This window comes from Antechinus flavipes, chromosome 4 (genome assembly GCF_016432865.1).
Source record: "Antechinus flavipes isolate AdamAnt ecotype Samford, QLD, Australia chromosome 4, AdamAnt_v2, whole genome shotgun sequence".
Lineage (NCBI taxonomy): Eukaryota > Metazoa > Chordata > Mammalia > Dasyuromorphia > Dasyuridae > Antechinus > Antechinus flavipes.
Genome location: NC_067401.1, coordinates 362,147,445 through 362,173,029, shown reverse-complemented (window position 1 = coordinate 362,173,029; position 25,585 = coordinate 362,147,445). Strand labels below are relative to the sequence as shown.

Here is a 25,585-nt window from a genome sequence, read left to right as displayed (position 1 = left end):
AGAATAAGACCAAAATATTTTCCTCCACTCATTTATACACACATATATTGTTTAACAATATATACACATATAATAACATATACATATATTTATGTATATATCTCTGTCTCTATTTATCTATTTAAGGGCCTTGGGGGCAGGAATTTTAAAATCTTGTTTTTAATATTCTGAATACCCAGCACAGTGTAAGCATTTAACAGTACCACATAGAAACCGTTTAATGTTTTTATCTTTGTTTATAGGTATTCTTCTTATCACTAATCTTTAATTCTTCTTTCAATTACAGTTAATGGTCGATGGAGTCCATGGTCTCCCTGGTCTGCCTGCTCTGTTACATGTGCAGGAGGGATTCGTGAGAGATCTCGAGTCTGCAATAATCCTGAGCCACAGTATGGAGGAAAGGATTGTGTGGGAGATGTCAAAGAACACCAGATGTGCAACAAACGGAGTTGTCCCATTGGTATGTATGAAGTAATCAGTGCTTCTGTTCTGATTTGGCAACATATGAAATTTAACTCTGCCTTTGGCTGGCCATGATCTATATATTTTGATATAGGAATTATATCCAATATCGTCTGAATTATAGCCATAAAGTAGTCCATCACACAAAATGAAATTTCTGAATAGAGTCATCATGACTTGTCATATATATTTTTTAACATGATTAGTATTTGGAATATTAAAAATATAATTCCATCTTTCCTCCTCTCTTCACAGATGGATGTTTATCTAATCCTTGTTTTCCTGGAGCAGAATGTAATAGTTTCCCTGATGGCTCTTGGTCATGTGGCTCTTGTCCAGTTGGCTATTTGGGGAATGGCACTCATTGTGAAGATCTTGATGAAGTAGGTGCCTTCCTGGGCTATCATATCCCAATATATTTTTTTGCCCATAGGATAAAGTTCAAGCATCATTTGAAGATTAGAAAACTCAACAAACCAGTTGTTTTGCTTTTTTCCCTACAGTGCACAGTTGTCACAGATGTCTGCTTCATATCCAGTAAGGTTCACCGCTGTGTCAATACCAATCCAGGCTTCCACTGTCTGCCATGCCCCCCACGCTACAAAGGAACTCAGCCTTTTGGGGTGGGGCTGGATGCAGCCAGAACAGAAAAGCAAGTAAGTAATGTGGATGTGAGGTCAGTGGGCAAGAAATCAGCTGTGTAAACTCAGAGTGGATCACTTTCTAATGACAACTTAGCCAAGAGCCACAAGGAAAGAAGGGTGGGGAGTATCTAGTCTCTCATCAGATGGGAAGGAAATGCACCTTCTGTTTGTGGGCTTGTTAGCACAGGCTACATGCTTCACTTTGGATAGCACTGTGAAATTATTTCTGGGAGTTTGGATTGGACAACAAAAGAAGAAATTGAGAAAATGTCATAGTTGGGTAGGGAGGTATAACTGCAATTCTAAAAATGCAATTTCACAATTTCAGTAAAATAAAATACCCCAAAATATCAGAGGAGACTTGATCTAATCTTTTAAACTGTTAATCTAGCCATTTACCTACTACACTACAGTCTCATTATAGACATTCTAAATACTTGTTAATTTTATTTAGCATGATAAATTAATGTATTTAAAATTATTTGGGGTGGTGGTGCAAATTTTTGCAATTTATGTAGACAACATGTCAAACAGAGGGAGTCAGCAACATTTTCAAGTGTAGTCCAGATCAGATTAAAATGTATTATAAAAATATTAAACAAAATAAATAATAATGCAGTAAAATAAAGATTATATTACATGTTAAAACTAAGAGGGTTTATAGAACATAGAGATTCTGATTCTTCTTCCCATTTCTTTTTGAGTTTGAAATAACTGATGTAGACTTTTTCACATGCCTGCCTAGAAATATATACATGGGGAAGAGGGAAATGTAGGGAGGATTCTGGAATGGGATATAAAGACAGAAAAAATAAGATGGATTAGTACTTCTAGGCTACTTGCCACTTAAAAGGAGGTACAGATTAGCTATAGCAAACCAGATGAATGAAGACTTCTGGTTACATGAATTCTGCTGTCTATGTGGAGTCAACCATAGTCTTCTGTTTTTCCTTAATGCCTTTAAGGTCTCATATATCACCCCACCACCTAGTGCCTCATCCACATAGTCACTTAGTAAGTATTGGCTATTGATGTTCAGATGTCTGGTATTGCAGGTTTGTGAACCTGAAAACCCATGCAAAGACAAGACTCACAACTGCCATAAGCATTCGGAATGCATATACCTGGGCCATTTCAGTGATCCAATGTACAAGTGTGAATGCAAAACTGGCTATGCTGGTGATGGGCACATCTGTGGTGAAGATTCTGATTTAGATGGCTGGCCTAATAAAAACCTTGTCTGTGCAACAAATGCCACATATCACTGCATTAAGGTAAGTGGGAAGGTACATGAGTTGTGTTTTTTTTTTTTTTTTGAGACATTTGTGTATTTTTGTGTTTGTATGTGTGTGTATGTCTTATGGAAGCAGGTTTTGTTACTTTCCTATTGTATGGCATCGTTGTGATATAATGAGAGATCCTCACAATCAGCCTAGAAGGAGGGTGCTATTATTATTCTCATTTAACTGTTGAGGAAATGTAGGCAGTTTAAAGACTTATTCAAGGTTACACATCTAGAAAATCTCTGAAGCAAGATTTTTACTCAGGATTTCTTAATTCTAGACCAAATACTATATACATTGAACTACCTAGCTGTTTAAGTTGCCATTCTCATACATTTCTTTCTTAAGTCAAAGATCTCATAATATGATACTTCTGGGGAGTAAAATTCATCTGACCATAAAAATACATGATAGGTATAAATATTCATATTTTACCTTTTGTAGCCCAAATGAATTTTAAACATTCTACAAGGAGGATTTGTACCTAGATATACAAAGATAACAAATATTTACAGATAATATATATTAGATATGCATACACACATATATAAATGAATTTTAGTTCTTTCGAAGTTCCTTTCAATGATGCAGATTGTGAATGATCCGCTCTTGTCCAACCTGTATAGTTCATGTATGTGCATGTATATATGTGTATGTATTTATACATACTTGCAAAAATTCAAAATTTATGTACACTGAGAAAGAGATAAAAAAGCATAGAGAAAATTAAAGGGGGAATTGATTCCTCTTAGATCGTTTGTTAACTTCGCAGACTTTATGCTCACTGAGCTTCACTTGCCAATGCTGATTTAACTTGACTATGACATTTCAAGTACTTCATCTATAAAACAAAGGAGCTGGAACTGATGGCTGACAATCACATCCACCATCACCACTAATACCGCTATTATCACTACAACCACTACCACCACCACTACCACAACAACATTTATATATCTCTTTAAAAACCAAAGAGTTTTACTTCCACTGCTAAATCTACAAACCTATAATAGAAGAGATAGTTTATAGCATGAATAGATTATTATTATTATTATTATTATTATTTAAATAGCTTTTTATTTACAAGTTATATGTATGGGTAATTTTACAGCATTGACAATTGACAAACCTTTTGTTCCAATTTTTCCTCTACTTCCCCCACCCTTCCCCTAGATGGCAGGATGACCAGTAGATGTTAAATATATTAAAGTATATCATAAACAATAAGTATACATGACCAAACCGTTATTTCCTTGTACAAAAAGAATCGGACTCTGAAATAGTGTACAATTAGCCTGTGAAGAAAATCCAAAAATGCAGGCAGGCAAACATATAAGGATTGGGAATTCAATGTAATGGTTCTTAGTCATCTTCCAGAGTTCTTTCTCTGGGCATAGCTGGTTCAGTTCATTACTGTTCCATTGGAACATTGCTGAGGATGGCCAGGTCCATCAGAATTGATCATCATATAGTATTGTGTTGAAGTATATAACAATCTCCTGGCCCTGCTTGTTTCACTCAACATCAGTTCATGTAATTCTCTCCAGGCCTTTCTGAAATCATCCTGTTGGTCATTTCTTACCGAACAATAATATTCCATAATATTCATATACCAGTTTATTCAGCCATTCTCCAATTGATGGGCATCTACTCAGTTTCCAGTTTCTGGCCGCTACAAACAGGGCTGCCACAAACATTTTGGCACATACAGGTCCCTTTCCCTTCTTTAGTATCTCTTTGGGGTATAAGCCCAGTAGTAACACTGCTGGATCAAAGGATATGCACAATTTGATAACTTTTTGAGCATAGTTCCAAATCGCTCTCCAGAATGGTTGGATGTGTTCACAATTCCACCAACAATGTATCAGTGTACCTGTTTTCCCACATCCCCTCCAACCTTCCGCATTATCTTTCCCTGTCATTCTAGCCAGTCTGACAGGTGTGTGGTGGTATCTCAGAATTGTCTTAATTTGCACTTCTCTGATTAATAATGAGTTGGAGCCTCTTTTCATATGGCTAGAAATAATTTCAATTTCTTCATCTGAGAATTATCTGTTCATATCCTTTGACCATTTATCAATTGGAGAATGGCTTGATTTCTTATAAATTAGAATCAATTCTCTATATATTTTGGAAATGAGTCCTTTATCAGAACCTTTGACTGTAAAAATATTTTCCCAGTTTATTGCTTCCCTTCTAATCTTGTCTGCATTAGTTTTGTTTGTATAAAAACCTTTCAGTTTGATATAATCAAAATTTTCTATTTTGTGATCAGTAATGATCTTTAGTTCTTTTTTGGTCACAAACTCCTTCCTCTTCCACAGGTCTGAGAGGTAAACTATCCTGTGTTCATCTAATTTATTTATAATCTCATTCTTTATGTTTAGGTCATGAACCCATTTTGACCTTATCTCGGTGTACGGTGTTAAGTGTGGGTTGATGCCTAGTTTCTGCCATACTAGTATGAATAGATTATTGTATTAAGATATAGAAAGATCTTAAGTTAAATGCCACCCTAGACAAATAGTTAGCTTTATGACCCTGTGCTAGTCACCCGATCTCTCTCAGCTCTGGTTTTTTTTTTTCATCTCATGGGGCAATGATAATATCTACTTTCATGGTTGTTGTGAGGATCAAGTGAAATAATATATTTAAAACTTTCTTAAGGTACTACATAAGTATTAGGTATTATTAAAATGTTTTAATATTTATAAATTTTTCTCATCACAAGAACCTCATGAGATAGGTTATTATTATTTTTATAGATGATTAATATGAGATTTACAGTAGAGAAAGGATTTGGCCCAAGTCACATATTTAATAATTAGAAGTTCTGAGAACTGGATTCAGTGATTTCTACATTCTGTGCTCTTTCTTCACCAAGTTGCAAGCAGAGTAGAAACATTAGTGACTTAGAACCACTTTAAAAATGAAGGTGCAAATGTTGCAAACGCCAATTTTTCCTCCAATTTTCCTAATTCTTCCTTAGGATTCCTATAACCAATGTATAGTAGAACTAGTATTCTTGATCATTCACCTAAAAATGGTATATTTCCAAAGATGGGTAGGTGAATGATTATTTCATATTTCTGGTGCATGGTAAATGTCTGAAAAATGTTTGCTGATTGGCCGAAAATTCACATGAAACTTTTAATTATAATCTGAACTGGTTCTGATCAATTAACCAAGCAAAAGTAGATCAGGGCGTAGAACTAGAAAGATCATGAAAATGATGACATCCATGACTAAAGGAAAGCTTTACCCAGTTGATCCTGGAGGATGTCTTTTATTTTCCCCCATGTCTGTAGTTAGTTAATCAATGAATATTCATTAAGCATCTACTATATAACAGTCACTATAGTAACACTGGAGACACAAAGGCAAAAGATAGTTCCTTTTGTAAAGGGATTCACAATGGAATGGGATAGATAATATGTAAACAAAAATATATGTATATTTTTTGGATCAATTTGAAATAACTAACCTATGGAAGGCACTATAATTAAGGGGAGATTAGAAATGGCTATAGGATTTCACCTGAAATAGAGAAAAATTCAATGAGTTCAAAAGCAGCAGATTATAATGTCCATACACATAAGTAGCATGGGTTTGAAGACTGATCTGAGGCTAAATGTGGTAATACCAGATCACCATGACTAAAAAAATTCACAAGTAAACCTGGGGCATCATTACTGCTAGTATTAATAGTAATACTACTAGTAGAACTAGTACTCTAGTTCTTTGGATCTGTGTCAGTTTAATGCACTCCTCTACTCCTGTTGTCATGATATTCTGATATATATTGGCTCAAGGTAAAGTATTTCTAATCAGAAAAATGATATATGTTGAATACATTTGGAAGCACTTACCCTTTGAAGGCTTGTTAATGCCTATGTTGACTTAATAAAAACAAATGTTTTTTTGATGGTTACATTTTGATAATAGCAAGTATTCTCAGGAGGTTCTTATCTGGAGCTCATTTTTAATTGTTAATATGATTTTAGTCCCTTTTTGTATATCTTGTTCACTAATAGGAACAACATAAAAAGGCAGAAAATAACTTTTTTAGGTAATAAGCTCCAAAATGAACATGACCCTCTACCCAAACTATCTTTTTGTGGAAAATTGAAGTCCACTGGGATTGCCAGTTTTTTCCTTTGGCATCTGAATTTGTCATCTAAGGTTGTGAGAAGAAAGGGAAAGATTGACTAAATATTCTTGAATGCTTTTAAATTTTTATAAGGAGACAGTTCTATGTTTTCTTGTTTAGCACTGTTTGGCAAACCCATGGAGATTCACTGCTTAGAAAATAAGATTATTTTTTGTCTCCAGTCATTATAAGGCACATAATTTCAGGGCAGAACTTGAAAACAAATACATTCATCACTTTAAAGGCTGGCAAATAACTTATGCTCTTGTGATTTCTATATAAAAGTTTCTTATTAAAGAAGCCTATTTGGCATTTTTTCTTCTTACTTACAAGAGTTGCTTTATTGAATACATTTATTGAACCATGGAAATATTGTGAAAATGATGACAACCATGACTAAAGTTTAGAGGAAAACTTAGAGGCCAAATCTAACTTCTTCATTTTACACAGGAGGTAAAGGTCTGAAAATATTAAATGACTTGCTGATAGTCCTCCAAGTATTACATGACAGAGGCAAGATTTAAACATGAAAATCTTCAAACATGTCTGCAAAATTGACTCAACTTTTTCAAAAATAAAATTTCAGGATAACTGCCCCCATCTGCCAAATTCTGGTCAGGAAGATTTTGATAAAGATGGCATTGGTGATGCTTGTGATACTGATGATGACAATGATGGTGTGGATGATGAGAAGGTAAGTTAGTTCTTTTAATTACATTTCTAATCATGTACCATAATATGGCAACTATTTTAAAAAAATATTTGACAGTAATTACTTTTGATCATTTTTTACCTAATGAAAAAAATCTTTCCAAATATTTCTACATGCACATGCTTTCTCTTGGCAATCTGCTCTACTCTGGACTTTTGTCCTCTCCCACTAATTTTTTTTTTTGTATGGATAATTCCCAAGTTTCCTTTTTTTTATTCCCAGATTCTCAATAGAATTCTGATCCTATGTGTCCAATTATCTGCCAAATAACAGTACATGAATGCCCCACTAACATTTCATCAACAGGCCTCAAAGTGAATTCAATCATCTTCACCATAATTCACTCTTGTCCTTCCCCGATAGCTTCTCTAGTTGTATTAGTGACCCTACCTTTCCACCATTATGAGCCAGACTCTTAAATATGACATTGTCTTGAACTTTTCTCTAGTCTTTATGTCTCACATCTATTTCATTTTCTGATATGATTGATTCTGGGAATACAATGTCTGCCATGGCTGTCTTTTTTTGTTCCTAATAGCATGGCAACCACCATTACTTAAATTCTTGACTCTCATTGTTTAAAGCTGATTGATACCTGTGTAACCTTCTAAGGTGCCACTTTCTCTGATCAAATGATTTTTCAACTCAAAATCTTTTATTGGTTGTTCATTGCCTAATAAATAATGTATGAACTTCAACTCATCACTCAGCTATCTGACTTTAGCATTATTTGGACATTCATGTCCTTGTATATTTTCCAGCTTCAAAATGCATCTTCTGCTTTATTCCTTGTTTTGCAATTTTTATACATTACCCTCTGTTCAAACTAAGTTACTTCCATGATGAATAGACATCCTTTTTTACTCATCTTTATGTTGCAATTCCCCTCCCCAGAGAAATTCTCTTCTGTCATATTTATCTTTTGAATTTTTTATTTCTTTAAGGTCCAGCCTAAGTTACTTAAGCCTCTTAATATTTTAACAGGAATCAAAATCTCTCTTCAATTTTATAGCACTTTATTTGGATCTCTTCTGTTCACATCATGTTCTCCTTTTGTCATAATTAAATATGTGTATGGAAGACATATGTGTGTATATAATACAGAGGAAAATGTGTGTTTTTTTGTTCCAAGCTGTGTATTCCTTCCATCTATGCAGATTGCAACTCATCTACATATTTTCACATATAGTGCTTCTTGTCCATTTCTTCAAAGATTCTCCACAAAGTATTTTCTTCTTTAAGGTTCAAGATTGTCTTCTGCCACATCATAGTTAGGGGATACTGAGCAAATCGCTTAACTTCTTAGTTTTCTAGGTACTTACCTAACTAAGACTATAAATTGCAGGCAAGGTCCTGTATTGTTAGAGGAAGTGTCCTCATCTAACAGTGTCCTGTGTCAATGAAATCACAAGTCCTGGCCTTGTCTGTTTAAATGTAAACTTGATTTTATATGATACAACAATTGAGTAAATTGTGGCAAAAATAACAGAGTTAAGATTTTTGCCCCTGAATTTGACTTCAAGTCTATTCATTATTAGACTCCACAACTATAAGAACAAAGACATTTCTTAAGACTTATCTGTACTATATCTTTGACTAGACTTTATTATTTCACTTCTGGCTATTTTACACCAGACAATAAATATGTTATAGTAAAAATACATAAAATAAGGAACTATAATCCTCAACTGAGCAAAATTTCAAATGAAATAATACTTATAAAGCACAGTGTCTGGCTACATACTAAATATTATGTAAATGCTTATTTCCTTTTCTTCCCTTTTCTTTCAACTCAAACAAGCATTTCCGATTTTGTTCTATTATGTTTTCTCTTCAGTTATTTCCTTTGTCTTTGTAGGACAATTGCCCCCTTCTTTTTAATCCCCGTCAATCTGATTATGACAAGGATGAGGTTGGAGATCGTTGTGATAACTGCCCTTATGTGCACAATCTTGCTCAGATTGACACTGACAATAATGGAGAAGGTGATGCCTGTTCTGTAGATATTGATGGAGATGGTAAGTTCTTTTTCTTTCTCATTGCATTTCATGGTTTTTTTTTTTTTTTTTTTTTTTCTGGTAAAGGATTAGAAGTAAATGCAAACCACGATCTATTTTGTGGTAGTGTGATGCTTCATTCATTTTTGGAAATTATGATAAAATGATCAACCTAATTGACCTCATATGCATTCCCCTCTTATTTTTATCTATTTACATCCTTCTGTGATGAATATCTTCAACCCTACTGAAAAAGACACACAAGTTTGATGAAGTTTGTGTATGCCCTCCTTAGTTTTTGTGTTTTTCACCTTTTATTTCTTTCACAATTTTGGGGGATCAATATCCTCTTGCCTCAACAAAATTCTGCTTTGGAAAAAAATGATAACAATGATTTATAGTTGTGCTTTATATTTGTTCAAGAATATATGCATTTTTGCATTATTGTAGTGTGTATACCATGCAAAAGCATTTTAGCCATTGAAAGCAAATAGGGAAATTTTTCTTCTTCAGCAGGGGGTTTTCAATGGTCCTGAAATTGTTCCACAGAAGCAATTACATGCTTTAACTACCAATTACTATAAGGTTTCACCATTAATACTATTAAGGGACTTGTTTGGGGCTTTATCCATTCATGTGATGTTTCACAAGCTTACAGCCCTGCATTACCAACATTGCTTCCTAACTTACATCCTTTTACCAACTATCCTATATATGAAGGTGCAATGTCTACTGCAATTTGGCATTCTAGTGATGAGGAATGAACTACTTCTGCATGCTGCTCAATTCTGCTTTGGAGGAAGCCTTAACTACTAGGACTTCTCCCTCTCCCCCGAGTGTTAAGGCTGAATTTGCCTCTTTGCAATTTTTACTTCTTGTTCCTAGTTCTGCCCTGGTAGACCAGAGCTACTCTAACACTTCTTCCATATGACAGCCTTTCAGATGCTTGGGGATAGCCATAATGTTCCCTCCAAGTCCTGGCATTCACCATCCTGTTTATACAACTGAAGTTTCATCATAGTATCATGATCTCAAGGCCTTTCACCTTCCTGGGGACTTTTTCAAGACACTTTTCTATAAAACAGTGTCCTTCCCAAAATGTGGGATTCAGAAGTAAACATCCCAATCCAAATCAGGATAGGATACAGGAAGACTATTGATTCCATGATTTTGGACAGCATGTCTCTCTCATTCTTTGGATCTCACAGATAATTTCTCAGATGGCATATGAGTTGAAAGTATCTACTATTTGTAGATAGGATGCTTCTTTCCACTCCTATGCATGCTATTATTTGAAAAAAGTTGAATATGTAATTAATGCATGCCAGGTAATACATATATATACATATACACATATATACATATGTATGTATATAATATATATAGTATATATACTATAAAATTGTGTGCATATATATATATATATATATATATATAGTATGCATGTATATGTATGTATAGAGTAGAGATATAAATATAGATAGGTGGATAGATAGATAAATAGAGTGAATTTCTGGGGAGCATTGAGGAGTCTGCACATTTATATATTTATAAATATCTGAGGATATTGATCTGAAAGAAAATCTTTAATTATTAAGAAATCTGTATTAAAAGTATTCCACTCCCAGCATATTACTCTCAACCAACTATTCCCATAAGCATCAATTTAGTCATTCAATCTAAACCAATTTTCCATCTTCTACATATTCATTTCTTTTCTCTGCACTCTATCCAGAAATGCAGGGTAAAGTCTCTTGATTACAAGCACTAGGGGGCATTCTAGTGATATTTTCTACCCCAAGGGTCATAAATGGCCATGTGTATCTTTGAGACCTTTTTCACTAAGTCCTGAAGTTGTTGTCTCTTCAGTCTATAAATAGGTTAAAGAAACATTTCTTACTTTAAGCATTGTAAGAAACAGGCCTAAAGTAAGAAAGCTATCTTCACAGTCATAGAGCTAGTAAATTTTAAAGAGTGCACTTGAACTGGTCTTTTGGGTGCTGTCTTAATACTATTTCCACCATAGTATGCTTTATACCAACCTAGAAAATTTTCTCCACTTCTATGATTTCAAATGTTTAAGTTCTGGAACTGGTTCCAATCTCTTTTCAACTACTCAGTTACACATTTCTCCAGTATACTCCCAACTGGTTATATCAGCACCATCTCAAATTCATTGTGGTTATGACAGAATTCCTCATCTTCCCCCTTAAATCCTTTTCACATGATCCTCCTTACTGTTGGCAATATTATGATCCTTTTTGTATGTAAAAAGCCTCAATGTTATCTTGGATGCTTTGTTATCCTTTAGTTATTTCAGTCAATTGCCAATTTATATTATTTATTTCTACACAATGTAACTTTTCCAGGAATGTAACATCATTGATTAAATTTCCTGAAACAAAAGAGTAGACAGAAAATCTGGCAAAGCTTTATCATTGGTATTTTCCCACTAGCAAATGCTAAATTAATGCAATATCCTGCAGAACTCATGGAGTCTCAATGGAGATAATCAATTGGTCATACAGGTTGGAATCCCCAAAGGTGTGCATTGTAAATACACTCACTAAAAAAACTATTCATTATGATTTATTACTAAGAAATTCCCAAGAGTGAGATCTATTTTTTAAAATGGGAAAATTCTAAGCAATTTCCAAAAAGAAATAGAAATCATGCTATTTGATAAATCCAAATACTTGCACATATGATCTTATTCTAGGTCATTTGCTTATTGAAGACAAAAAATACTGAAAGTGATTTAAAGAATAGGACACAAAGTATAACTTTTTCCTAAATTCAAAATGCTTCATATCTTTATTTGGTTATTTGCAGATGTTTTTAATGAAAGAGACAATTGTCCCTATGTCTACAATACTGATCAAAGGGACACTGATGGTGATGGGGTTGGAGATCACTGTGACAACTGCCCCTTGATGCACAATCCTGACCAGGTAAATAATTGGATTAAATGAATGAGTAGAGAAAGACTGAACTATAGCTTAGCCTAATAAAAATTGGTAAATGAATGAATAAGCATACTAAAATGAATGCCTTTTAGTATATATAACAGTTTATGCACAAATATGTTCGTTTCATGAAACATGGTGCAAGCGGCTTTTGTGGTTGTGTTCTTAGCTAGAATTTTGTATGCTTGCAGCAAATTACCATTGAAGGGCTCTGATAGTCACCGACAAAATATAGTGGATTTCTTAGTCTTAGTTGCTATGACATGAAAGTATTTATTAAATTCCAACTCTGGTCTCAGATTCCACATAATGTCTTTCCATAAAGTATTTGTGAATGTAAAGGGATACTCTCACAGATGAAATAATAAGGGACATAAAAAGAAAAGGAAATAATAAAATATTTTAAACTCATGGTATTTATATTCTCATAGTGAGAAAAAAATCAGCTTTTCTACAGTGGATCTTTGTTAAGGCCAATAATTTGAATTGTGCTCTTGATATTATCTTTTTTTTCTTCACTAAAGTGGGATTAATAATTTGTCACTTGATTCTTGTTAGACTGATGTAGATAATGACCTTGTTGGTGATCAGTGTGATAACAATGAAGACATAGATGAAGATGGCCACCAGAACAATCAAGACAATTGTCCCTACATCTCCAATGCTAATCAAGCTGATCATGATAATGATGGTAAAGGGGATGCCTGTGATTCTGATGATGACAATGATGGCATTCCAGATGACAGGGACAATTGTAGGCTTGTTTTCAATCCTGACCAGGAAGATTCAGATGGTAAGTACCCTTTAAATGAGAAGAATGCTGCTTGTTTTGTTTTTATTTTTTATTTTTCAGTTTGTATGTGTGTGTGTGCATTTGTGTGTATCTGATTGTTCATTTGAAAGCCAAGAAGTCTGTCTAGAAATGTGTTCATGAAAAGTTCTCCAAAGGCAGATAGATATTAATGTGATGAAATCATCCTAAAAATTATAATGGAAAAACACAGTTGTTTTAGATATCATATGGAACTGGACACTTGAAATGCCGTTTGTTTCTGCATGACCTGTCTGATACATTGCTGACATGTTGCTGTGTTTGCATTCTTTAACAGATGCTAAACATCAAATGTGTATGTATTTGGCAGTGGGGATAGGTAATGTCAGAGTTTTCATAATTTATAAAGGGTCTGGTGATCTTTGAGGAACAAGTCTCACCATTTGAAAAGGAGACAGAGATGAACTATTGACCGGGGAATGATACTTTTTTTTTTTTCCTGAGAGATATGGGAATTGCTAGCTAGCTAGATATTTTTCTTTTATTTTAATGGGCAAAGATTATAAACTATAAAAATAACATGAAATGCTAATCTTCCTTGGGAAAATTATACTTTCATAGGACAAATTAATTTGAATTAGCAAATTCCAGAATCTCTTAGAAACAAGGAGATTGAGAAAGTTGTGTCAATGGCACGTGTGAGCATATGGAAATCTCCAGGGTATGACTCTCATTATTTAAAATCTAGATAAATAAATCACACATGCTCTGATCTATGGTCTGTATTAAATCAGGTGTTTCTTCTTTAAATCCCATGCTACTTACAGGACCCATTCTTTCAAGAGCTTATAAATAGAAATCTCTGGTACTGCCAGTCAATATTCCCTAGGAAAAGAACCTCCTCAAAGGAAGATGGATTTGCACAAATCTTAATTTTAGACATAAGAACTCACTCTATGACTAGTGTAAAGGAATTTGGAGTGGGAGACTCCAGTATTATCATAAGTGTTAAGGCAAACAAGTTCTGTAGCACACAGCTGTCCAAGATTTGGAGTTTGTCTTGGGATATTACCAAGTAAAATGGTCTTGGAAACTTGAACACAACTCTGGAGAATCTGGTCTCCTTTTCCCAGCAGCTGGATTGTTTCCTTGCATAGCTTTTAAAGATCCTAAGATCATAGTATTACAAATTTAGAGCTATAATGGAACTTAGAGTTCATCTTGTTTTGCCACCTCTTTTATATTTTAGGGAACTAAGACCTAGAAAGTTAAATTACTTTCGCCAAGTCACACAGACCTATATATATATATATATATATATATATATATATATATATATATATATATATATACATCAGAACTGGGCTTCAAATTATACTTTTTTGATTTCTTATCTAGAACTAATTTTTTTAAAATCAAGTAAAAGTATTTCATTTTTAAAATTCCCTCTGCATTTTCAAATTTGTGGAATATGATTTGTGGCACTCTGGCAGTTTGCAAATTAAAAAAAAAAGAAAAAACAAAAATATCTTCTAAACATAAAGAACTGCATAAAACCTAATGGACTTCTTTACAAGGTAATGAGTCCCTTCTCACTTAAAGTCTTAAGACAAAGACCTATTGTGGAATATATTGTAGATGTACAATACTGTAGATATTGTAGATGGGAGTTGTAGATATTTGTTCAGAAATAGACCTTTGGCTCCCACCTAATTCCATGATTCTTTGATTCTGCATACATTTGACATAATCTCCTTATTGACAGAAAATTCCAGGAAAAGTAATCTTGACCAACAAGATCTTGTCTACTTGTATCTTGAGTATTATATTAATAGCATTATGGTACTAGTTCTATAGAGCTCAGATAGTTTATCACATTGTTCCCAAATAGGTTCCTTTATACAAACTGTTCTTAATAAGGTTGCTAAAAATTTTCCAGTAAGTAAATCCTAAGTAAACTCAATTTGTTAGTTTAATAATCCTGTCTGAAAAATAAAGGAGCAGAAGATTAGGAAAGAAATATTTTACAAATGGAAAGAAAAAGTTAGCATTATTAAGGAAGTTCTCAACAGAGTAAGAGTAGAATGCAAAAACTTCTGATATATGTTTCAATTAATTCCAAAGTAACAGTTTATTTGAGTTTTCTCCTTAATATATATCATTAATTTCTGCTGCACATGATGATTTTTGAGATGGGGTGTGTGTATGAAAAGATGGAATGAAGCGGAGAAGTGGTAGGAATGTTGTGATGTTAAAACAGTCAGACTAATAACTGTAGAAGTCCCAAGAGAGGAACCAATAAAGGAATATAGACTTTTAAGATGCTGTAGTAACTAGACTTCAATTTTCAGGACATGTAAATTTGCTTTTATTAGACAGAGAATACTCTAATTCTAATTGCTACTAATCATTGCTATTTAAGAAAAAACTAATTTAGGTTTCTTTCCTTTTTTTTAAAACATAGGTGATGGAAGAGGTGATATTTGTAAAGATGATTTTGACAATGACAATGTCCCTGATATTGACGATGTGTGCCCAGAAAACAATGCTATCAGTGAAACTGATTTCAGAAAGTTCCAGATGGTGCATTTAGACCCTAAGGGAACAACCCAGATTGATCCCAACTGGGTAATTCGTCACCAAGGCAAGGAGTTAGTGCAGACAGCCAATTCGGATCCTGGTATAGCTGTAGGTGAGTTTCCAAACAAAACATTATGCCATTACAGTCATTTAGTGGATGAGGACCATGGGAGATACACATATTGCTTTGCAAATTATGTGGGCAGTATTTGGTGTGATATTTTGAGTATTCTCATTGACATGTACTATTTAAAATCTTGCTCATTAGAACCATCACTACATTAGGAAATGAGCTGTTAATGTTTAATATTGAGCATGCCATTTTGTATTCTGAAGTGTAACAATTGGAGTAATCCAACATACTGTATGCAAAAAGGGAGAATTTACAAGAAAATAGGACATTTACTAATATTCTGAATAGAAGGTTACCTATAACTCTTCCCCCACTTCCCCTTCCTAGAATGAAATTGAGGAGAAAAGGACAATGATGGCTCTTCTTTTCTTTGAGATTCATTGGAATGTTAGATATATCAAAGTTTCTCTAGATTTACAGCAGAGCTTTAATATTTTTATAGAAAAAAACAGTAGCATAGTATGATTTATATATCTAGGATCTATCATAGTATTTTACATGTTTCTGGATTATTCTAACCTACTTAAGGGCAGTTAAAGCCTAAATGGCCAATGAAAGGTTATCCCACTGAAAACTAGTGATGAGTATCAGGGGAAAAATAAATAGATAAAATAAGCTTTCAGAGAGTGCATACTCCTGATTGAAGCATTCTGGAAGACACAGGGGGATGATGTGGAATCTCATTTTCTGAAAACATCCCTTAAAAAGAAGACAGATTTCTCTATGACAGGTTACACATCACTTTGCCTTTAACAAACCAATGTGGAATATAGCAGAAAGAGCTTTATTCATAGGATCAAGAGATCTGAGTATAGATTGCCCCTTTCATATTTATTTGATGTGCCATCACCAGCAAAATACTTAACTTCTCTGACCCTGTTTTTCTCTCTGTAAAAGAGGACTTATAACACATTCCTTACCATATACAGTTCTTATGACAAAAAAAAATGCATTGTCACATCTGGTGTAGGTTTTTATGTGAGTTGTTATCATTATAGATAAAATTGACCTTTGTATTTTTAATCCCTTCCCAGCCTCACAATATTCAAACAAAAACAGACAAAGCAAGGAAAAATACCAAGGTTAAAATCAAGGGCATATGTAGCCTTCCTTGAATTTCCTTGCCCTTGAAGGAATCTTCCCTAGCTTTCTAATTCCATAATACATTATTTGTGTTTCTATTATAGGTCTTATCACATGTGTAATTATTTGCATCCTTATTTCACCAGTGATCTGTAAACTCCTTGAGGTCAGGGATCATATCTTGTTATTTATCAAATCCTTTCTTGGCATTTAACATCACAAATCAGCCAACAACCCTTTCTTAAATGCCTACTAGAAACATAAATGATGAATGCATCTACCTCCCAGAAAGACAAAGGACTATAGTAATGGTTTAAATAATTGTAAGCCTATTCAATAAGATTAAGGATTTATTCATCATCATCTGAAATTATTGCTTTTTTCTCATTTTGAAACCAGGTTTTGATGAGTTTGGCTCTGTGGACTTCAGTGGCACATTTTATGTCAACACTGACCGTGATGATGATTATGCTGGGTTTGTGTTTGGCTACCAGTCAAGCAGTCGGTTTTATGTTGTGATGTGGAAGCAAGTCACCCAGACTTATTGGGAAAATCAGCCCACTAGGGCTTATGGCTACTCAGGTGTATCACTCAAAGTGGTGAATTCTACCACTGGAACTGGAGAACATCTCAGGAATGCTTTGTGGCACACAGGAAACACAGAAGGACAAGTAAGGAAATTGTGGTCTATAAAGTATAAATATTAGCAAGGGGAAATGATTACCTGCTTTCTCCTTCAATATCTTATAGTTACTATTTCTTTTAGAAATGGAGTTTTGAAACCTCCCATCCTTTTCCAGTGGCAACACTTTATTCCACTTATCTTATAAATGTCAAGCTATAAATCTTTAGGAAAGTGTAATATTTCAAAAAAGCTAAATGATAATGATATTTATTTTGCATGTGAAAATTCCTATTTCTCTTGAGATGTGCTATTTCTTGTAGAAAATGCTAAATAACTATTACATTTACTTTCAATTCTGTACAATTTTGTTTTAAAAATTTTTAGGTACGTACGTTATGGCATGACCCCAAGAATGTAGGCTGGAAAGATTACACTGCTTACAGGTGGCATCTGACTCACAGACCCAAGACAGGTTATATGAGGTAAGAGGCCTCAATTCTTGCAGTGTCTTTCCTATTTCCTAGGTATAACTTACTTTTTGTACCTTTCTCTTTTGAAAAAAAAAAGATTAATAGATAAATTCACTAGTTAATCCTATTAGCCAAATTTTCTCTAGAATCTTAGATTTAAAGTATTTTTCTTTTAAATCTCCACTTTTCTATAGGGCATAGTTTAGTTTAAAGAAATGCCTCTAAAAACACAGTGAGATTAGAAGGATATGTGTGTATGTGCTCACATATGTGCAGGCACATATACATTCTTTGGGGTGAGGGGTGAAGAATGATAGAATTAGCAGTAATTGAAATGGGGAAAAATATTTCATGTAAACAACTCATAATATAGTTATTCAGACAGTTCCAAACTGCTTTTAATTTATGAGTAACCTATGATTATAGTTAATATAATATTAAATATATTAAAAAGGAATCCTAAAGGTAATACTAACAAGTATTTACTCCTTTGAAAAAAGATAATTTCTTTCTGATATGACAAAATATTTACATTTAAAACAGAAACATTTTTGAAATAATTCCCATTAAAAATTAAGGTTAAAGCCAAAGAAAGAAAAGGGCAAAATGAATGGCACAGTCAGTCATCAGTGAACCATTGTTCAGGAATAAAAATTTGTTCTCATAACAACCTTACATGATAGGTACTATCATTAGTCTTATTTTTATAGTTGAGGAAAACAAAGCAGAATGAAGTTCTGTGACTTTCCCTGGTTAAACTGAGAGAAATATTGGAATTATTTATTACATTTTGCTAAATTATTATCTAGAATTTAGATTCCTAATATATTCAAAAAGGAATTAGAATATTTATATTCATAATTTAAAACTCATTAAAGATAACCAACCAGTATGCATGTTTTTCCCTGATATGTTAATTTCAACAAATAAAAAATATTTCTTTCTTAATTGAAAAAAATCAAATTTCAATTAATAAAAAGAAATACTTTACTCCCTGTTTCTCAATTAATACTTTGAAATGATTAAATTAATGCAGAGCTTTTGCACATATTTGTTTATTTATAGGGTCAATTAGTTAACTTTTTTTTTTCTCATTAGTCAAATGGCTGTCCATTGAAATACCCGATAGGTTAGCATGGAAATCAGGTTCCTTGGAGCACAGATATTGCTATAGTGTGCTTAGTTATAGTAAAATGAATTTTTAAAAGGATTGTGATTCAGTGGAATTCAGTATTTGTGTGTGTGTGTGTGTGTGTGTGATAGCCAAATGCTTTTCAGAGCTATAGTAGTATGTCTAATAAATAGCATATGGCTATTAGCCAAGCAGGAATGGGGGACAGTTGGGGGACAAGCAACATAGATTTGAATAGATAGAGAGCTAAAGCATTTATTAAGTATCTACTGTAATAAGCACTGTCTCAAGTGCTGGGGATACCTATAAAAGCAATCAAGTACATCCTAGAACTCAATGAGCTTCTATTCTAAAACAGGAGCTAAATGACTAGGGACTGGGTGGATTACCTTGCAGGGATAATTTGTAAATGGTCAGGAAGTCATGTAGAGTTTTGGTTCCAAGACAAGATAAGGTGAAAGATGAGCTTTCAGAGCCCAGTATGCTAACATAAGAGCCCAAAGTTCGAATGAAAAGGGGATAGGAAAAATGACCAGATTCAAGGCTGTGTGAAATGAAGATTGGGAAGTGGCATGGAACCCATCCAGATCATATGATATGTTTGCTCTCAGAAGCAATGGTTTCACATTGCTAGACCACAGACTAAGAATGAAACAGACTTATCACATATTTAGAGTTATTAAATCAATAAAATATGTTGAAAAGACCACTGGATTTAGATACCAGGGTTCAAATATTATTTGTGTGACCCATAGACAAGTCCCATTACTTTCCTAAGCCTCTCTTTCCTTATCTGTAAAAGTGATATAAAGATAGCTATGGTGAGACAGTATACTGTAGTGGATAGAGAGATGATCCAGCCTTTATGTCTACTTTTGATATGTCTACTTGATTATGTCTACTTTTGACTCTGGTCACCAGTGTCCCAGCCAATTCAATTGCAAAGCAGATTGCTGACCTAAATTAATAAAGGAAGCTTCCTCACTATACAGTGAAATCATTGATACTTTCAAAAAATAAAATATGAAACAGGAACTTGATTGAATTGTTGAAGATCAAACAAAATAACATGAATGCTTTGTTGAATATCAAGACTTAAGGGCATATCAGTTACAATCATCATAATCTGACCCCTGAGAATAAATGAGTAAAATCCTTTACATGCATACCTTAAAGCACTCTAGAAATGTACTGTATAAACATTAGCTATTATTAGTGGATTTATCCACATTTTCTAGAAAGTTAATTGAACTTTTATTGTTTCTTTTTCAACAGAGTTTTAGTACATGAAGGGAAGCAGGTTATGGCAGATTCAGGACCAATCTATGATCAAACCTATGCTGGGGGACGGTTAGGTCTTTTTGTCTTCTCTCAAGAAATGGTCTTTTTCTCAGACCTCAAATATGAATGCCGAGGTGAGTTTTGGTGAGCATTTTTTGGAAATAGTTCACTGTCCCAGAGGTACAACTTTATGTTGCAAAGCTATATCAATTAGATAGAGTTCCCTCCTTGGAATTTCATATCAATCAGAGGTGAAATTTAAAAAATTGAATATAAAAGATGTATATCTTTATGTTGTCTAATGGACATTTGGAGATCTATCCTATAAAATAATCTGTGACTTGGTCAGTTTATAACCTCCAGACTATCTGGGAATCTGTAATGAGTTTTTTTTTTTAAAAAAAGAAGTGCCTGTTCTCTGTGTAATATCTATATTGTAAATTAAAACCTTGGAGAGAGGAATCTTATAGACAGAAGGCAATTACTCTTCAATATTCAATCACATTTGAATTATGACATGAAATGTTATATCTGGAATGTCCAAGTTCCTGCCTTCAAACAGTTAAGGTATTTTAGAGATGAGATGAGACACTTGAGGGCTAGGGAATTGAAAAGGCTTAATTAAGGTAATAGTGAGTGGAGGAAGGAGAAAAGCTAGAATCCTTGGCTTCTGCTCTCCTTGTGTCTATTTTCTTCCCTTTATATTAAGCTATCTGTCAAAATAGCTTCAGGTATTTCTCCCATTAAACATGGATGCTTCTACTTTGTGTAGAGCATTGTGCTATTGTGAATAACCTTTTCATAATATTTGGATTTAAGACATCACAAGGCATTTATCTTCCCTGGAGGTTATAAAATGAAGTAATGGGGCTAAATCATCTAACCAGCTCTCAGTCTATGACCTCTATGTTCTTATAATCAATTCTTCCTCTCTCTTACAGATAAGGCAATGAGACCCATAGGGAAAAAGTCAATTGTCCAAAAATAGCTCATGTCACAGTCCCATTTATTCATTTTAATCTTTTTTTCTTGTCCCTGCAGATGTCTGAGTGAGTGATGCTGCCTTTCCAGCAAAATACTGTACGTGCTGTGGGTAACTTAGACACCTCAATTCATCAAGGAGTTCCTCTCTCTGTACCTCCTTTTCCTTCAGTTCCTTGATCCTCTCCTCTGAGCAGCCTTTCATCTCTCCATTGCTAGAAGTTGCTCAGCCAATCCTATGCTCAAGTGCCTTCTGAGAAATAATATCAAAAGGACCCTATTTTTTATGACCAATGTGTCATAGAAGCAAAATATGATAGAAGCTTTCTGCAGAGTGAAAAAATTGAGTATGACTATGTATGTCACTGTTTTTATTTGTTTCTAAAAGGATGACGTTTACATGTAAAGTGTAATTACTTAATATATTTATGTATATGTAGTTGAAGAGGATGCTGAGTATAAGTCGTGTCTTAAATTAAGTAGGAAAATGAGTGCTAAACCACTTCTCAATCCAGGACTGGCCTACATGAATATATCAGCCAAGTGTGAATAGGGGTTAAATCAAAGTTGTAATGCTACAATAATAAAGAAAGTGTTGGAGAGTAGTACATAATTCACAGAAACCAGTGTAATGTGTCTTCCAACTGATTGGGGATGTTCTTGGGAGAAAAAGCCACTGATAATAACCAAAAGAACCCACATATTAAAAAGACATCTTTTTCACATCAACATCAGGAAATACCTTTCAGTAGAGACCTAGCAATAAGACCTCATTTGTGACAGTGTGAAAGGCTAGATTCTATAGATTAAAAGAAAGCCAGTTGGCCAAAACAAACTTCATGTATACAATAACAAAGCAGAGTACCCCAGCTTGAGCCTTGAACTATTTTAAATCCCTCTTCTTTTTTTATGGTTTGCCATTCCTTCATTTCTTGTGGGTTGTTACTGTTTTTCTCCCTGACCCATTTTCCCAATCTCTGCTGCTGAAAAAATTAAAAACAAAATATAAAAACAAATAAAAAATAAACAAATGCACTTTGACATGTAAATCCTGATCTGGGCTTTGCAAATGATGGCGATGTTACCGTTACCTAGTTTGGTAACACATTAAATTAAGGTTCCAGTTATAAATGTTGGTTAATATTTATTAGATGATTATCAGATGCAGCTACATTCTCTAATAACTTATTTTAAGCATGTCATACATACATAGCCTCTCTACTATATTTTTGAGAAATATAAGTATAATGACCATATAACAATGTGTACATACTACTAAAGTAATGTATGTGCCTATTAAAATACATGACTCGATACTATTAATTTGCCATATAGAATGCTATAGATTACTATAGGAAGAAATAAAATCATAATAGTTTATAAATGGAACCTTAATATATAGTTACCCCCAATTTTAACTCACCATTTCATTTTATTATCTCTTTACTGTACATAGGATGTTTTCTTGATTGAATATTGACAGGAAACTAGCATTTATTCTTACCAGATTCATCAGTTAATTAGTTACTCACTAATATAAAAATGTACAATATCTTTTTTCTTTGCATCAAGTTGCATGTTGTTTCTGCACAGAAAATACTTGCTAATCAAATTTCACGAACAAACTTTACTAAAGGAAAACTTTTTCTTGCAAGGCCCTGGGCAAATTATTTCTCTTCATATCATTTTTCCCCAATGGACATTTTATTCTTATAGCAATGAAAAATAATCCATAACTTTTGACATTGTTGCACATTTTATTGCATTTTCATATTAACAATTTAAAAATACTTCTGGTGATTATTTTTATTGTTGTTTTGAATTTGTAATGTTTTCATTCTTAGTTCATGCTCCTGGTTTTTGGAACTGTATCCCAATTCCAAGTAAGGGTGGGGGAGACTTCATTAAATGTCACAGTTGTCATGGCCATGTAGGATTTTGGTCATTGGGAGTTGTTTGATTGAAATGGTACATTAGTGTGGGACAATGATGTTAATATTTAGAATGTACTATATTTTCCTTTGTAAATTATTTATATTGTTTTTCTTTTAAAAAAATCTTTCTCGTCCATATTGATGAAACTGCTTTGTTTTGCCAAAGACTGTAAATAATTATTTATTTGTTTACATGGACAAATTTTTACCATTAATGTCCTTCATTTAGCTAGAGACTCATTTTTATACTTTAAAGATTAATAAGAAGAAATAAATTGTAAAAAGGTTTTATAGAAAAAGCTTCTCTCTTTACCTTTTTTATAAAATGAAGAGATTTTTTGGGGAGGGGAGAAATAGGGGGAAAAACTCAAACAGGAAAGATAATTTTTTAAACTGTTACCTAAACAAATCTGTTGCTTGGTTATGGATTGTTTCAAATATACTCCTCAGAGGACAAACTACAGGTTTTCTGGTCCCTTATGGAGATTCTTAAGTTCTGCACAGATCTCCTAATATCCCACAGAATCTTCTAGCACTCTTTATGATCCAATCAGTTAAAAATTTACCCCTGCTGCTTCTTGTCATTGTCAAACAAAGTAGGGAGCAGATTTTTTTCACAGTGGATATTGGCAAGTAACAGGAGAATGATTCAGACAAATTACAGCAACACAAGGGACACCCCTCACTAATACAAGCTGTACTTTTCTTAACTCAATCAAATACTACAAAAAAGGAATCACTTTTTCTAGGCAAAGAAATTGAAAATCTTATTGTACAACAAAAAACAAAAACATGCAAAGACCACTACCCAAGCATTTTAAGGAAACAACAACATGATAACTTAGTGTAGTGACCCACAAAAGTTCCTCATTGATTTTTGGACAGATTATAATGAATTAAAAGGAAAATAGGTTGGGAGGATGGAAGGACAGAAATATTAGGGGAAGAAAGGAGGAGAGAAAGAGGAAGAGAAAAATGGAGGAGAGGAAGAGGGAGAGATAGAAAGGAAAGGGGAGAAAGACAGAGGCAGACAGAGACAGACAGAGAGACAGAGCAGGAGAGAATGACAATAGGAGAGGAGAGAAGAGTAGAGAAAAGAGAGAGAACAGAAGAGGAAGAGAGGGAGAGACAGGGGAGAAGAAAGGAGACAGAACAAATGGAGAATGGGAATAGATAGAAGAGAGAAAAGGAAGGAAGGAGTTCTAGAAGACTTGGAGAAAAAATAGAGTGAGGGGAGAGATAGAGGAAAGCAAACAAAGGAAAGAGAAGTGAAATGGAGAAAAGCAGGATGAAAACTAGATGAAAGAATGGGACAGAAATAATGTAAAAAGCAAATTATATTAAGTTGAAAACTTAGGTTAAATCAACACAATGCAGGAATAAAACAAGAAGATATAATATGGTCATTTGGCAAGAGCTGAACCCAACACACTTGTGATGGCAGATATTACAAAATATACAGCTTTTATTGTCTAAATTATAATTTCAAAAGTTAGCTCTTTGCTGAGTAACATATTATAATAGACTTAAAAGTGAAAAGAAAATTTAAAATATACTTGTATAACATCTGATTAAAAAATGTATGCAAGATATTGTAGAGAGGACTCTTTTTCAGGTACGGAACAGACTAGTTGACCCCAAAGGTCTCTTCTAGCTCTGAAGTTCCTATTCCTTTCTTCCTTCCTTCCTTCCTCCCTTTCTTCCTTCATTCAATCTCTCACTCAATAAGCATTTATTAAGAATCCACTGAACATATGCACTGTGCTAGATGGTGAGAACAAAGGAAAATAAATAAAGCTGTTCTCATCCTTAAGGATTTTACATGCAAATTGAGGAGACAAGAACCTATTTATCATCTATCTTATCTATTTGTCTGTCTATGTACACATGCAAATAGATACAACATAGTTTTTTTTTTGGGGGGGGGAGGGTTGGGAACCAATGGAAGTATCAGGAAAGACTTCATGTGGGTGATGGGGATTGTTCTGAACTTTGTAGGGAGTTATTAATTGGAAGAAGTAAGGAAGAAGCACATTTCAGGCATAGAGAACACCCTATGTGAATGCATAAAGATAAAGATAGAGTGCAGGTCTATGGATCAGCAAAAAGGCTCATTTGGCTGAATTACTAACTGCAGGAAGAGCACAAATATGTTAAAAAGCCAAGAGAACCTACCTCTGTAAAAGGTTTGGTCAAACAGAATTGTTTATTTTTGAACTGGATGGGGAGAGCTTAACATATCAATTAACACTGGAGGTTTTTTTTAAAATCATGACAATGGTATCATTAGGTCTGTTTCTTAGGAGTATCACTTGAGCTGTGATGGACTGAAGAAGAAAATAGGAATAGAGTACTTAACCTGCATATACTAAAAAACAAA

General features: G+C 33.7%; 1 protein-coding gene across 1 annotated transcript in view; it reads left to right on the top strand.

The window, feature by feature from the left end:
- The window catches only part of THBS2 (thrombospondin 2), a 45,867-nt gene extending 22,363 nt beyond the window's left edge, over positions 1-23,504 (top strand). Inside the window, exons 9-21 of the mRNA XM_051998155.1 lie at positions 287-460; positions 718-845; positions 966-1,118; positions 2,162-2,380; positions 7,126-7,233; positions 9,110-9,269; positions 12,081-12,199; positions 12,773-13,007; positions 15,451-15,678; positions 17,182-17,453; positions 17,792-17,889; positions 20,285-20,424; positions 21,332-23,504. Of these exons, the coding sequence (XP_051854115.1) occupies positions 287-460; positions 718-845; positions 966-1,118; positions 2,162-2,380; positions 7,126-7,233; positions 9,110-9,269; positions 12,081-12,199; positions 12,773-13,007; positions 15,451-15,678; positions 17,182-17,453; positions 17,792-17,889; positions 20,285-20,424; positions 21,332-21,339 (2,042 nt within the window). The 3' untranslated portion in view covers positions 21,340-23,504. The remainder of the gene's footprint in view (positions 1-286; positions 461-717; positions 846-965; positions 1,119-2,161; positions 2,381-7,125; positions 7,234-9,109; positions 9,270-12,080; positions 12,200-12,772; positions 13,008-15,450; positions 15,679-17,181; positions 17,454-17,791; positions 17,890-20,284; positions 20,425-21,331) is intronic.
- The last annotated feature ends 2,081 nt before the right edge of the window (positions 23,505-25,585 follow it).